The sequence below is a fragment of the Scyliorhinus canicula genome, chromosome 24 (assembly GCF_902713615.1).
Source record: "Scyliorhinus canicula chromosome 24, sScyCan1.1, whole genome shotgun sequence".
Classification (NCBI taxonomy): domain Eukaryota; kingdom Metazoa; phylum Chordata; class Chondrichthyes; order Carcharhiniformes; family Scyliorhinidae; genus Scyliorhinus; species Scyliorhinus canicula.
The window spans coordinates 26,642,022-26,655,701 of record NC_052169.1 but is presented as its reverse complement, the minus strand read 5'-3'; the positions used below and the strand labels follow the sequence as shown (position 1 = coordinate 26,655,701).

The window sequence follows — 13,680 nt, the reverse complement described above, 5'->3', positions numbered from 1 at the left end:
GCCGAATGGCCGCCTCCTGCACTGTAACTTCTATGATTCCTCCTATTGTCATGTGCGAGTACCTTTACGAAATGGGTGTTTATCGAATAGCTGCAGTGGTGTACCTTTTGTCAGATAGCTGCAGTGATGTCAGAGTGGGTAGAGCTGGACTGTCTGCCTTTACTTTCGCATTGGGCTGTCTGCTACAGGGTGTGTTTTAGTTTTGGTTTGAGAGCTGGGTAGCTGCAGGAAAAGTAAACAGCTGTATAATGTTATGAGAGAGGTGTTTTCAGAACTCCAAAATGTATCATGGAGTTCAACCAACCTCTCCCTTTAATGGATTATTGCTTTTGAAGCACAAGGCTTGGTCTCCAGGTGTGGTATTACAATTATGGACACGTGGAGTTTTGAACACAAAACAATGTTTGTTCCAACTTAACCTTTTTAAATAAACATTGGATCCCTAGGATTCTCTGGGAAGCCAGGGAAGAGATTGCTGAGCCTTTGGCTTTGATTTTTAGGTCATCATTGGCTACAGGAATAGTGCCAGAGGACTGGAGGATAGCAAATGTGGTCCCTTTGTTCAAGAAGGGGAGTAGAGATAACCCCGGTAACTATAGGCCGGTGAGCCTCACGTCTGTGGTGGGTAAGGTCTTGGAGAGGATTATAAGAGATACGATTTATAATCATCTAGATAGGAATGATATGATTAGGGATAGTCAGCATGGTTTTGTGAAGGGTAGGTCATGCCTCACAAACCTTATCGAGTTCTTTGAGAAGGTGACTGAACAGGTAGACGAGGGTAGAGCAGTTGATGTGGTGTATATGGATTTCAGTAAAGCGTTTGATAAGGTTCCCCACGGTCGGCTATTGCAGAAAATACGGAGGCTGGGGATTGAGGGTGATTTAGAGATGTGGATCAGAAATTGGCTAGTTGAAAGAAGACAGAGAGTGGTAGTTGATGGGAAATGTTCAGAATGGAGTTCAGTTACGAGTGGCGTACCACAAGGATCTGTTCTGGGGCCGTTGCTGTTTGTCATTTTTATAAATGACCTAGAGGAGGGCGCAGAAGGATGGGTGAGTAAATTTGCAGACGACACTAAAGTCGGTGGAGTTGTAGACAGTGCGGAAGGATGTTGCAGGTTACAGAGTGACATAGATAAGCTGCAGAGCTGGGCTGAGAGGTGGCAAATGGAGTTTAATGTGGAGAAGTGTGAGGTGATTCACTTTGGAAAGAATAACAGGAATGCGGAATATTTGGCTAATGGTAAAATTCTTGGTAGTGTGGATGAGCAGAGGGATCTCGGTGTCCATGTACATAGATCCCTGAAAGTTGCCACCCAGGTTGATAGGGTTGTGAAGAAGGCCTATGGTGTGTTGGCCTTTATTGGTAGAGGGATTGAGTTCCGGAGCCATGAGGTCATGTTGCAGTTGTACAAAACTCTAGTACGGCCGCATTTGGAGTATTGCGTACAGTTCTGGTCGCCTCATTATAGGAAGGACGTGGAAGCCTTGGAAAGGGTGCAGAGGAGATTTACCAGGATGTTGCCTGGTATGGAGGGAAAATCTTATGAGGAAAGGCTAATGGACTTGAGGTTGTTTTCGTTAGAGAGAAGAAGGTTAAGAGGTGACTTAATAGAGGCATACAAAATGATCAGAGGGTTAGATAGGGTGGACAGCGAGAGCCTTCTCCCGCGGATGGGGGTGGCTAGCACGAGGGGACATAGCCTTGAATTGAGGGGTAGTAGATGTAGGACAGAGGTCAGAGGTGGGTTTTTTACGCAAAGAGTGGTGAGGCCGTGGAATGCCCTACCTGCAACAGTAGTGAACTCGCCAACATTGAGGGCATTTAAAAGTTTATTGGATAAGCATATGGATGATAAGGGCATAGTGTAGGTTAGATGGCCTTTAGTTTTTTTTCCATGTCGGTGCAACATCGAGGGCCGAAGGGCCTGTACTGCGCTGTATCGTTCTATGTTCTATGTTCTATGTTCTATGTTGACACCCCTTAATTCAAAGATAACCCCTAAAATAATACAACACTAAATAATCCCTCAAAATGTTCCTTCAAACCTCCAAAAGACTTCACCTTTAACAACAGAAACACATCAGGTTAAAGACATTACTATTATGAGTTTAAATCACCCAAATGATTCAGAGATGGTCTTTCTTGGCTGAGATCACAGCAGATCCAGCTCACTGCAAACACAGACACACATAGAACATGGAACATAGAACGATACAGCGCAGTACAGGCCCTTCGGCCCTCGATGTTGCACCGACATGGAAAAAAAAACTAAAGGCCATCTAACCTACACTATGCCCTTATCATCCATATGCTTATCCAATAAATTTTTAAATGCCCTCAATGTTGGCGAGTTCACTACTGTTGCAGGTAGGGCATTCCACGGCCTCACCACTCTTTGCGTAAAAAACCCACCTCTGACCTCTGTCCTATATCTATTACCGCTCAATTTAAGGCTATGTCCCCTCATGCTAGCCACCTCCATCCGCGGGAGAAGGCTCTCGCTGTCCACCCTATCTAACCCTCTGATCATTTTGTATGCCTTTATTAAGTCACCTCTTAACCTTCTTCTCTCTAACGAAAACAACCTCAAGTCCATCAGCCTTTCCTCATAAGATTTTCCCTCCATACCAGGCAACATCCTGGTAAATCTCCTCTGCACCCGTTCCAAAGCTTCCACGTCCTTCCTATAATGAGGCGACCAGAACTGTACGCAATACTCCAAATGCGCCCGTACCAGAGTTTGGTACAGCTGCATCATGACCTCATGGCTCCGGAACTCAATCCCTCTACCAATAAAGGCCAACACACCATAGGCCTTCTTCACAACCCTATCAACCTGGGTGGCAACTTTCAGGGATCTATGTACACCCAAGCTCTCTTTCTCAAAACTGGCTTTCTCCTTTCAAACAGCTCGCAGCAAACCAGCCAGGCACTTTTCAGCTGCTCTCTCTCATACTGAAACTAAAAGCAGAGGTGAGCTCAGCTCTTCCCCCCCCCCCCCCCCCCCCCCCCCCCCCCCCCCCCCACCGTCTGACATCACTTCAGTAATATGAGCTGCCCAATTTCATAAAGGTACATTGCTTAAACATCCATTTCTTAAAGGTACTCTCACATGACAATAAGGATCTCCCTCTGCAAACTCCCTTTGGGGCCTCACGGTAGCATGGTGGTTAGCATCAATGCTTCACAGCTCCAGGGTCCCAGGTTCGATTCCCGGCTGGGTCACTGTCTGTGTGGAGTCTGCATGTCCTCCCCGTGTGTGCGTGGGTTTCCTCCGGGTGCTCCGGTTTCCTCCCACAGTCCAAAGATGTGCGGGTTAGGTGGATTGGCCATGCTAAATTGCCCGTAGTGTAAGGTTAATGGGGGGATTGTTGGGTTACGGGTTACGTGGGTTTAAGTGGGGTGATCATTGTTCGGCACAACATCGAGGGCCGAAGGGCCTGTTCTGTGCTGTACTGTTCTATGTTCTATGTTCAAACTAAAGACTCCAGATCATTTCATAGAATTTACAGTGCAGAAGGAGGCCATTCGGCCCATCGAGTCTGCACCGGCTCCTGGAAAGAGCACGCTACCCAAGGTTAACACCTCCACCCTATTCCCAAACTCCACCCAACACTAAGGGCAATTTTGGACACTAAGGGCAATTTATCATGTCCAATCCACCTAACCTGGAGCTGCGAAACAATTGTGCTATCCACAATGCTACCGTGCTGCCCTTTTTAAAATTTTAAATGTTCCAACATGCAAGAGGCTGTTCGCTGCGGATATGGGTATTATAGAGAAATACAGCACAGAACAGGCCCTTCGGCCCACGATGTTGCGCCAAACTTTTGTCCTAGGTTAATCATAGAATATTGGACAATTTTTCATGGCCAATCCACCCAACCTGCACATCTTTGGACTGTGGGAGGAAACCGGAGTACCCGGAGGAAACCCACGCAGTCACGGGGAGGATGTGCAGACTCCACACAGACAGTGACCCAAGTCGAAATCGAACTTGGGACCCTGGAGCTGTGAAGCAATTGTGCTATCCACAATGCTACCGTGCTGCCCTTAAGAAGTTAACCTACACTCCCTTATTCTACCCTAATCCAAGTACCTATCCAATAGCCGCTTGAAGGTCCATAAATTTTCCGACTCAACTACTTCCACAGGCAGTGCATTCCATGCCCCCACTACTCTCTGGGTAAAGAACCTACCTCTGACATCCCCTCTATATCTTCCACCATTTATCTTAAATTTATGTCCCCTTGTAATGGTGTGTTCCACCCGGGGAAAAAGTCTCTGACTGTCTACTCTATCTATTCCCCGATCATCTTATAAACCTCTATCAAGTCGCCCCTCATCCTTCTCCGTTCTAATGAGAAAAGGCCTAGCACCCTCAACCTTTCCTCGTATGACCTACTCTCCATTCCAGGCAACATCCTGGTAAATCTCCTTTGCACCTTTTCCAAAGCTTCCACATCCTTCCTAAAATGAGGTGACCAGAACTGCACACAGTACTCCAAATGTGGCCTGACCAAGGTTTTGTACAGCTGCATCATCACCTCACGGCTCTTAAATTCAATCCCTCTGCTAATGAACGCTAGGGTACGGCCCGGATGATTTACACCATCTCCCCCGGATTTTCAAGGGCCAGCGAGAGCTCACCGGACGCCGCCGGAACCGCGACGCTTTCCAAGGCATGTGCCCCTCTCTCGGGGCGAACCCATTCCAGGGTGCCCTGCCCTTCACAAAGACAAGAGAACTCTTCCCGGGGCTCGCGCCGGCTTCTCCGGGCTCGTTTGCGTTACCGCACTGGACGCCGTGAGGCGCCTATCTCCGCCACCCCGGATTCGGGGATCTGAACCCGACTCCCTTTTGATCGGCTGAGGGCAACGGATGATTTCAACGAGTTAACTGCTCTCAGTAGAGAATTTAAACCTGATCTCTGTGTTAAAGAGGGTCTTTTGTCTTATGGATGTTGCAAGGAAAGATTAAGGGTTACTTATAGAATATTGTATCTGTGGGGATGATTGGTGTTGATAGTTGTTAAGATGTTTACTGTGGATGTATGAAGTGTTGACTTGTTTCATAAATAAACATTGTTTTAATTTAAAAGTACTTCAGCTCTCTGCATCACACCTGTCAAGTAGGCCCGTGTGCGCCCCATGACCACAATCTATTCAAAGTTATGGGTCAGGTGAACGCCATGATGCACTTTGGGGTTCTCCACACCCTGGCCCGTTATACTACCCAGCCTCGAATTTCCACCAAGCTTTAAATTCCCAGCTTCACTCATTGGCTGCGCCTCCCCCTGGCTGCGCCTCCCCCTGGCTGCGCCTCCCCCTGGCTGCGCCTCCCCCTGGCTGCGCCTCCCCCTGGCTGCGCCTCCCCCTGGCTGCGCCTCCCCCTGGCTGCGCCTCCGCCTGGCTGCGCCTCCGCCTGGCTGCGCTCACCAAAAGGCCAGCCGGTTATTGGCTCACCACTTGAGGCAGCTGGCGGCTTCTTGGGAGATAGTTCATGTTAAGAGGACCCATGGAGAGGAGTAGTTTCTGTTCCAGAAAGGGTGACTGGGACGTTTGAAACCATTTTAAAAAATAAATTTAGAGTACCCAATTAACTTTTTCCAATTAAGGGGCAATTTAGTGTGGCCAATCCATCTACCCTGCGCATCTTTGGGTTGTTGTGGTGAAACATACGCAAACACGAGGAGAATGTGCAAACTCCACACAGACAGTGACCCAGAGGCGGGATCGAACCTGGGACCTCGGTGCCGTGAGGCTGCAGTGCTAACCACTGCACCGCCGTGCTGGCCTTTTGAAACCTTTTTACCAGGGGTTGTAATAGGTCAGTGGTTCAGCGGAAGGCTCGGCAATGATACAGTTCTTTGATGGAGTGGACCTCCATAGTGGTGGAGGGGGAGAAGGTGCAGGGGGTAGAGACTGCTTGGGCTGGGGGGTATCATGAAGTGCATGAGTTGCATGCAGTCTGGGAAGGCACCAGGCCTCAGACGGAGTCCCAATGGAATTTTACAAAATATTTGCGACAGAACTGGGGCAGCATCTGCTGGGCACGTGCAATGATCCACTATCCCGGGGGTGCTGTCGGCCGCCCACACTGGCACAGACCTCCATCCGGGGAGGGTACTGCCGGCCACACTGGCATAGATGTCCACCCAGGGGGTGCTGCCGACCGGCTGCACTGGCACAGCTCTCCAGAAAGGCTGACAATTGTCGGTCAACATAACGAGACTCCTGAATGTTGTGATGTCGCCCTTGGGTACCGAGCCTGAGGTAATAATCTCCATGGACGCAGAGAAAGTGTTTGACCGGGTGGAGTGGGAGTATCTTTTTGAGATACTGGGGTGGTTTGGGTTTGGACCGAGGTTCACCTCCTGTATCGGACCCACTGCGAGTGTACGCACCAACGCAGGGTATTTTCAGCTGTATATGGGAACAAGGCAGGGGTGTTCACTTTCCCCGTTACGTTTTGCGTTGGCAATTGAGCTGTTGGCTATTGCACTGAGGTAGTCAACTGAGTGAAAGGGTATAGAGAGTGGGGGTGTGGAACATAGAGTGTCCCTATATATCAGGATGATTTACTGTTGTATTTAGCGGAGCCTCTGTCTAGTGTGCGAAAGATTATGAAGGTACAAAGTAAGTTTGGTTCCTTTTCATGTTATGAACTCAATTTGGAGTACCCAATTCCTTTTTTTCTAATTAAGGGGCAATTTAGTGTGGCCAATCCACCTACCCTCCACAACCTTTTGGGTTGTGTGCGTGAGACCCACGCAGACACTGGTAGAATGTGCAAACTCCAACGGGCAGTGACCCGGGTCTGGAATCGAACCCGGGTCCTCGGCAGCGTGTGGCAGCAGTGCTAATCACTGCGCCACTGTGCTGCCCCTAGAGATTGGGTCATTGAATATATTCAGGGCTGAGTTTTGATCTACTAGAGAGTGGAAGGTTATGGGGACTGTCAGCAAAGTGGGTTGAAGACCATAAATAAATGACAGAACAATTTCACACCAGTGTCTTAAATCCTAGTGGAGCTCAACTTCTTGATGCGCTCCGCATGAGAGGATGGTGGAGGCAGATATTCATGTAACATTCAAGAAGCATCTGGGCAAGCACTTAAATCGCCACAGTAGAGTACGTTGTGGACTATGTGCTGGTAATGGGAGTAGTATAGATTGGTATGTGATCGCCAGCATATAATGGTGGGCCGAAGGGCCTGTTTTTGTGCTGAATGACTCTATGACTCTACAACATTCAGATTTAGAGTTTATTTACTGAATGCAGACTGCTGTTAAGGAACATATCACAGATCCCCATGATGGTCCATCAATTAACTTTAATTGGTAGAATTGGGTGTCATGGTGGTTATCGTTGTTCTGTTACCTCACAATGCCAGGGACCCGGGTTCGATTCCGGCCTTGGGTGACTGTGCAGAGTCTGCATGTTCTCCCCGTGTGTGCGTGGGTTTCCTCCGGGTGCTGCGGTTTCCTCCCACAGTCCAAAGATGTGCAGGTTAGGTGAATTGGCCATGATAAATTGCCCCTCAGTATCCAAAGGTTGTGCAGGTTAGGTAGGATGACAGGATGGGAGAGAGAGTGGGTCTGCGCAGGGTGCTCCTTCAGAGGGTTGGTGCAGATTCAATGGGCCGAATGGCTGCCTTCTGCACTGTAGGGATTCTATGGATCTATGAGTATAATGAAAAATACCTGTAGCTTGCTAATTGGCATCCACACATTTGTGAATAGCCGAAGTGTTATTTTTAACATAGCAGTGACCTTTAAGTAGCAGAGTATATTTTGCCAATTGCTTTTTGAAGATTGACAAAAGAAGAAGAATAAAACCATTAATAATACCATAATGGCAGCCTGACCTGTTATCCTGTTTCACAGATGCGGTTCGAGCAGCCATTCAGCAGCTTGAGCTGTTGGGCGCGGTGGAGCACAAAGAGAGTCAGATCATCCTCACACCAATGGGCAAGAAAATGGCAGCATTCCCTCTGGAGCCCAGGTTTTCCAAGGTAAACAGTTTAATTCATAGCTTCCAAAACCAAGCTGCCTTGATCCTGTGGAAGTAGATGGGAACTGCCACATCCTTAGGCAAGTCCCAGGGAGATGCCTGAAAATATGGTGTCTGGTCCCAGAGTGTTTCACAAGACTGGGTTCAGCAGCTAGGGCTGGAATAGACTGTCCATAGAGTCTGGTTGTAGGGTAGAGGGTGGTGAATGTGACTGTGTGTGGTTCTGGACAGGCGGTGGGGAGACGGTGGTTTGTGGGGGGTGCGGTGGGTAGGGGGGGGGGTGTGCGGTGGGTAGGGGGGGTGCGGTGGGGGGGGTGCGGTGGGTAGGGGGGTGCGGCATGGAGGGCGGGGTGTGTTAAAACAAAAAGAACAAAGAAAATTACAGCACAGCATCAGGCCCTTCGGCCCTCCCAGCCTGCGCCGATCCAGATCCTTTATCTAAAACTGTCTCCTATTTTCCAAAGACCTACTTCCCTCTGTTCCCGCCCGTTCACATACCTGTCCACATGCATCTTAAATGATGCTATCGTGCCAGCCTCTACCACCTCCGCTGGCAAAGCATTCCAGGCACCCACCACCCTCTGCGTAAAAAGCTTTCCACGCACATCTCCCTTAAACTTTCCCCCTCTCACCTTGAAATCGTGCCCCCTTGTAACTGACACCCCCACTCTTGGGAAAAGCTTGTTGCTATCCACCCTGTCCAACCTCTCATAATTTTGTAGACCTCAATCAGGTCCCCCCTCAACCTCCGTCTTTCCAACGAAAACAATCCTAATCTATTCAACCTTTCTTCATAGCTAACACCCTCCATACCAGGCAACATCCTGGTGAACCCCCTCTGCACCCTCTCCAAAGCATCCACATCCTTCGGGTAATGTGGCGACCAGAACTGCACACAGTATTCCAAATGTGGCTGAACCAAAGTCCCATACAACTGTAACATGACCTGCCGACTCTTGTACTCAATACCCCGTCCGATGAAGGCAAGCATGCTGTATGCCTTCTTGACCACATCAACCTGCGTTGCCACCTTCAGTGTACAGTGGACCTGAACTCCCAGATCTCTCTGCACATCAATTTTCCCCAAGACCCTTCCATTGACCATATAGTCCGCTCTTGAATTTGATCTTCCAAAATGCCCCTCTCCCGCTCCCCCGGCCCCCCCCTCCCGCTCCCCCGGCCCCGCTCCCCCGGTCCCGCTCCCCCGGCCCCCTCCCCGCTCCCGCTGGGTCCTTGGCGCTATGAGGTAACCGTGATAACCAGCGTACCACAGTGCCGCTTAATGTGGTGCCGTTATTCAAATAGGGAACAGGGAATAAACTAGGAAACTACAGGCCTGTCAGTGGAACCTCAGTTTTGGGGAAATGATTGGAACTAATTCTGAGAACCAAAATGAAGGTGTGTTTGGAGAGGCTGGGTTTAATCAGGAACAGTCAGCATTGTTTTGTTGAGGGGGAAGTCTGACCACCGTGGTACGTTTTTCGAAGAGCTGACCTGGTTTGCAGATCATTGAATCCCTACAGTGCAAAAGGAGGCCATTGGGCCCATCAAATCTGCACTGACCATCTGACCCACTCAGCCAACTCTCCCCTGCCCTACCAACTGTTGGACAATTTAGCGTGCCCAATCCACCTCATCTGCACGACTTTGGGTTGTGGGGACGAAACCCACGCAAACACGGGGAGAATGTGCAGACTCCACACGGACAGCGATCCAGAGCCGGGATTGAACCTGGGACGACGGTGCCGTGAGGCAGCAATGCTAACCACTGCACCACCGTGCTGCCCAAGAAAAAACATTTTTGACTCAGCGAGTGGTTGGGGTCTGGAGCGCACGGCCTGGAAGTGTGGTGGAGGCCGGTTCAATCGGGGCATTTAAGAGGGCATGAGGTAATTATTTTCTATTCAAACAATGTGCAGGGGTCCGGGGAAAAGGCAGGGGAATGGCACTAAGTCACGATGGGAGAGCTGGTGCAGACACAGTGTGCCAAATGGCCCCCTTCTGTGATGTAACAATTCTGTGAAATTGTAAGGCTTAATATAACTGCGACTGTTTCTTTCTGTAACAGACACTCCTGCTTTCTCCAGCGTTTCACTGCACTGAAGAGGTCTTGACTGTAGTTTCATTGCTTTCTGTGGACAGTGTCCTCTACAATCCACATGTTAAACAGGATGAAGTTCACTCTATGAGGAAGAAATTCATCTCCAGTGAGGGTGATCACATAACCCTACTCAACATATATCAGGCCTTTAAAAATGTGGGCGGACACAAGGTAAAAAGGACTCCTTTAAGTTATTGTTTTGGTGAGAGATTGAGAACATTAGAACTACTCGATAAATCGGAGCTGCCCTTTCAAATCACTTTCTATTCTCCTGGTTAGTCGTGTTAAACAATGACAGTGGATTCACTGATTAATCACAGCAATCAGTCCATAACAGACCCAGACGGAGCGAAACCCCCAGTGGTGGAAAGCCACTCAGTGTTCAGCTTACTCCCAAATAACCTGTCCAGCAATGCTCCGTTTTCTTTTTTAAGTTTAGAGTACCCAAATATTTTTTTTCCCCAATCGAGGGGCAATTTAGTGTGGCCAATCCACCTAACCTGCACATCTTGTGGGTTGTGGGGGTGAAACCCACACGTACACGGGGTGAATGTGCAATGCTCAGCTTAACCAGAATTGCTGAGCTCCAGACATTTCACCAGGGTCCTAACATGGGCAGGAAAGCTGGACTTGAGGTGAGGTTAGATAGACTGCCCTTGACATCAAACTAGCACAAGTGTCATGTGAGAGTGCCTTTAAGAAATGGATGTTTAAGCAATGTACCTTTAAGAAATGGAGCAGCTCATATTACTGAAGTGATGTCAGAGTGTGGGTGGAGCTGTGTTTTTTAGCTCAGCCATTTTGCAGTGTTTAGGTTTCAGTTTTGAGAGAGAGCAGCTGAAAAGTGCCTGGCTGGTTTGCTGTGAGCTGTTTTGAAAGGAGAAAGCCAGTTTGAGGAGAAAGCTGGGTGTATTTGTGTGTTTTTCAGAAAGCTGCAAGAAGAAAACACAGAACTGGTCTGTTGATGTCTGAAAATCCAAAGACTATAAGTATATTGAATGTAACCTCATGTCTGTTGTTAAAGGTGAAGTCTTTTGGAGGTTTGAAGGAACATTTTGAGGGATTATTTAGTATCGTATTATTTTCGGGGTTAGCTTTGAAGTAAGGGGTGTCAAGGGATCCAATGTTTATTTAAAAGGTTAAGTTGAATTCAAGGAATAAACATTGTTTTGTGTTTAAAAACCCATGTGTCCATAATTGTAATACCACACCTGGAGACCAAGCCGTGTGCTTCAAAAGCAACAAAACATTAAAGGGAGAGGTTGGTTGAACTCCATGATACATTTTGGGGTTTAGAAAACACCTCTCCCATAACACTAGTCCGAGTGTGTTATCATGGAACGCTATTGAAATTGAAGGTGCGGCAAATTGGGGAAAACCGTTCCCTGGCTGGAGTCATGCTGAGTACAAAGGAAGATGGTTGTGGCTGTTGGAGGTCAGCCATCTCTGCTCCAGGGCATCACTGCAGGAGTCCCTCAGTGTAGGGGTAGTAACCATCTTCAGCTGCTTCGTCAGTGACCTTTCCTCCATTATAAGGACAGAAGCGGGGATGTTTGCGGATGACTGCACAATGTTCAGCACCATTCGCGACTCATCAAATAATGAAGCAGTCCGTGTCCAAATGCAGCAAGATCTGAACAACATATGGGCAAATAATATTCGCAGCACACAAGTAATGATCATCTCGCAACAGGAGAGAATCCAATCATCTTGCTTGACATTCCATTGCTGACCTCAGGATCTTATTTTAAAACTAGGAGCAGCAATTTCCTTTCCCAGTCCTGTGGCATCTCCCCAATATGGAGTAATTTCTGGAAGATTTATGTTTGGGTTTCTGCAGTTTCCTCCCAGGTTTTTGAAGAATCCACATATATACCTTATCTGGCCCCTGAGATTTATTAACCTGCAGTTTGCACAGCTGTTTGGTAACAGTGCTGGTAGTCATGTGAATCGGATTACAGCTCAATTTGCCACACCCTGTACTTCTAGATTAAGTCTCCTCTTTGCGTGCTATCTCGGGCAAAATGAGTATTTAGCACACTTACCACCTGTGTAGCATCAATGATCAATCCCTCATTAGTTTCACATCCTCTTTAATATTTGAGCTTAGTCCAACATAGAATGTCTACAGTGCAGAAGAAGGCCATTCGGCCCATCGCGTCTGAGCCGATCCTCCAAAGCGCACTCTACCTCGGCCCCCTGCTCCACCCTATCCCTGCAACCCTATAACCTCACCTAACCTGCACATCTTTAGATTGTGGGAGGATACCGGAGCACCCGGAGGAAACCCACGCAGACACGGGGAGAACGTGCAAACTCCACACAGACAATGACCCAAGGCCGGAATTGAACCCGGGTCCCCGCCAATTGCTGGGTCCCGGTTGACCTCCGTGTTGATGCTTCCAGTCTGAGTTTATCCAGAAAGAACAGCATCTGGGTAAGCTGCTGTTATCTGGGAATGAATTGTTGCTCAGTACAAAAGAGTAAGTTGAGGTGAGCAGTTTGAGATGGAGAATGGATGTGGTCCCTGAACTGCAGCTTGCAATGTCCTTCCTGTGATTACTGAACCAGCTGTGTGCCTAACATGCGCACATATATATTCACATGTTTCATTTTTGTTTTATCTAATATCTGCTCAGGAATGGTGCAGAGAGAATTTTGTTAACAGCCGAAACATGACGATGGTATCACAGGTTCGAAGTCAACTGCGTGAAATTTGTGCAAAGGTAAAAGTGAAATATTTTCTATGGTGGGTATTCCTGTTTTCTATGAAAACACGGCGGGGGTTATTCATATTTTCTATGATGTTGATTCCTGTTTTTTCTTGGACACAAGGCAGAGGGCAGGAACCCCGTGTCCTTCCACCCCTGAGGTGGAATCAAATCTGTGTGTAAATGGCAAGTTAATTTTGATGGTGAGTTTTGGGAGGAATAATAATCTAAAATGGAGGAACAAGGTGATTCTCGGGCTATAGATACACAGATCATTAAAAAGAAACATAGAATAACAAAGCTCTGGGAGGGATTTCCAGCGGGATGAATTCTTGCACCTCTAATTTCTTTGCAAATTTGTGTTTCTGTGCCACTTCCACTACTTATAGAATCACTACAGTGCAGAAGGAGGTCATATGACCCATCGAGTTTGCACCTCTGAAAGGGTACGCTACTTCGGGTCAGTTGGTAGCCTACATACTACACCAATCAAAGTTAATGCATCTTTTTCATTCCTTGCTTCCAGCCAGTGAGATTCTTGTCCCTCATATTCCCAGGAATATTTAATGCGCAGTCCTGTCCTCCTTTGAACCATGCTATCCATCTAACCTAAAATCTTCTGCATTTCCAGGGCCCATATCCCTCGATTCCCATCCTATTCATGGATTGTCAAGATGCGAGGTCTCTGTTATAGCAATAATATCCTAATTCCATTTGTTTAAAATTTTTCCAATTAATGGACAATTTAGTACGGCCAATCTACCTACCCTGCACATCTTTGGGTTGTGGGGTGAGACCCACGCAGACACCATTTCCCAACCTGTGTCTGTCGTTCACTAATCTTAT

General features: G+C 47.9%; 1 protein-coding gene across 4 annotated transcripts in view; it reads left to right on the top strand.

Annotated features, from left to right (window-relative positions):
• Positions 1 to 13,680, top strand: part of dhx33 (DEAH (Asp-Glu-Ala-His) box polypeptide 33) — a 117,978-nt gene that overhangs the window by 88,828 nt on the left and 15,470 nt on the right. For all 4 annotated transcript variants that reach the window (XM_038784313.1, XM_038784312.1, XM_038784311.1 and 1 more), the window contains 3 exons: positions 7,896 to 8,023; positions 10,091 to 10,294; positions 12,763 to 12,849. In XM_038784313.1, coding sequence (XP_038640241.1) covers positions 7,896 to 8,023; positions 10,091 to 10,294; positions 12,763 to 12,849 — 419 coding nt within the window. The remainder of the gene's footprint in view (positions 1 to 7,895; positions 8,024 to 10,090; positions 10,295 to 12,762; positions 12,850 to 13,680) is intronic.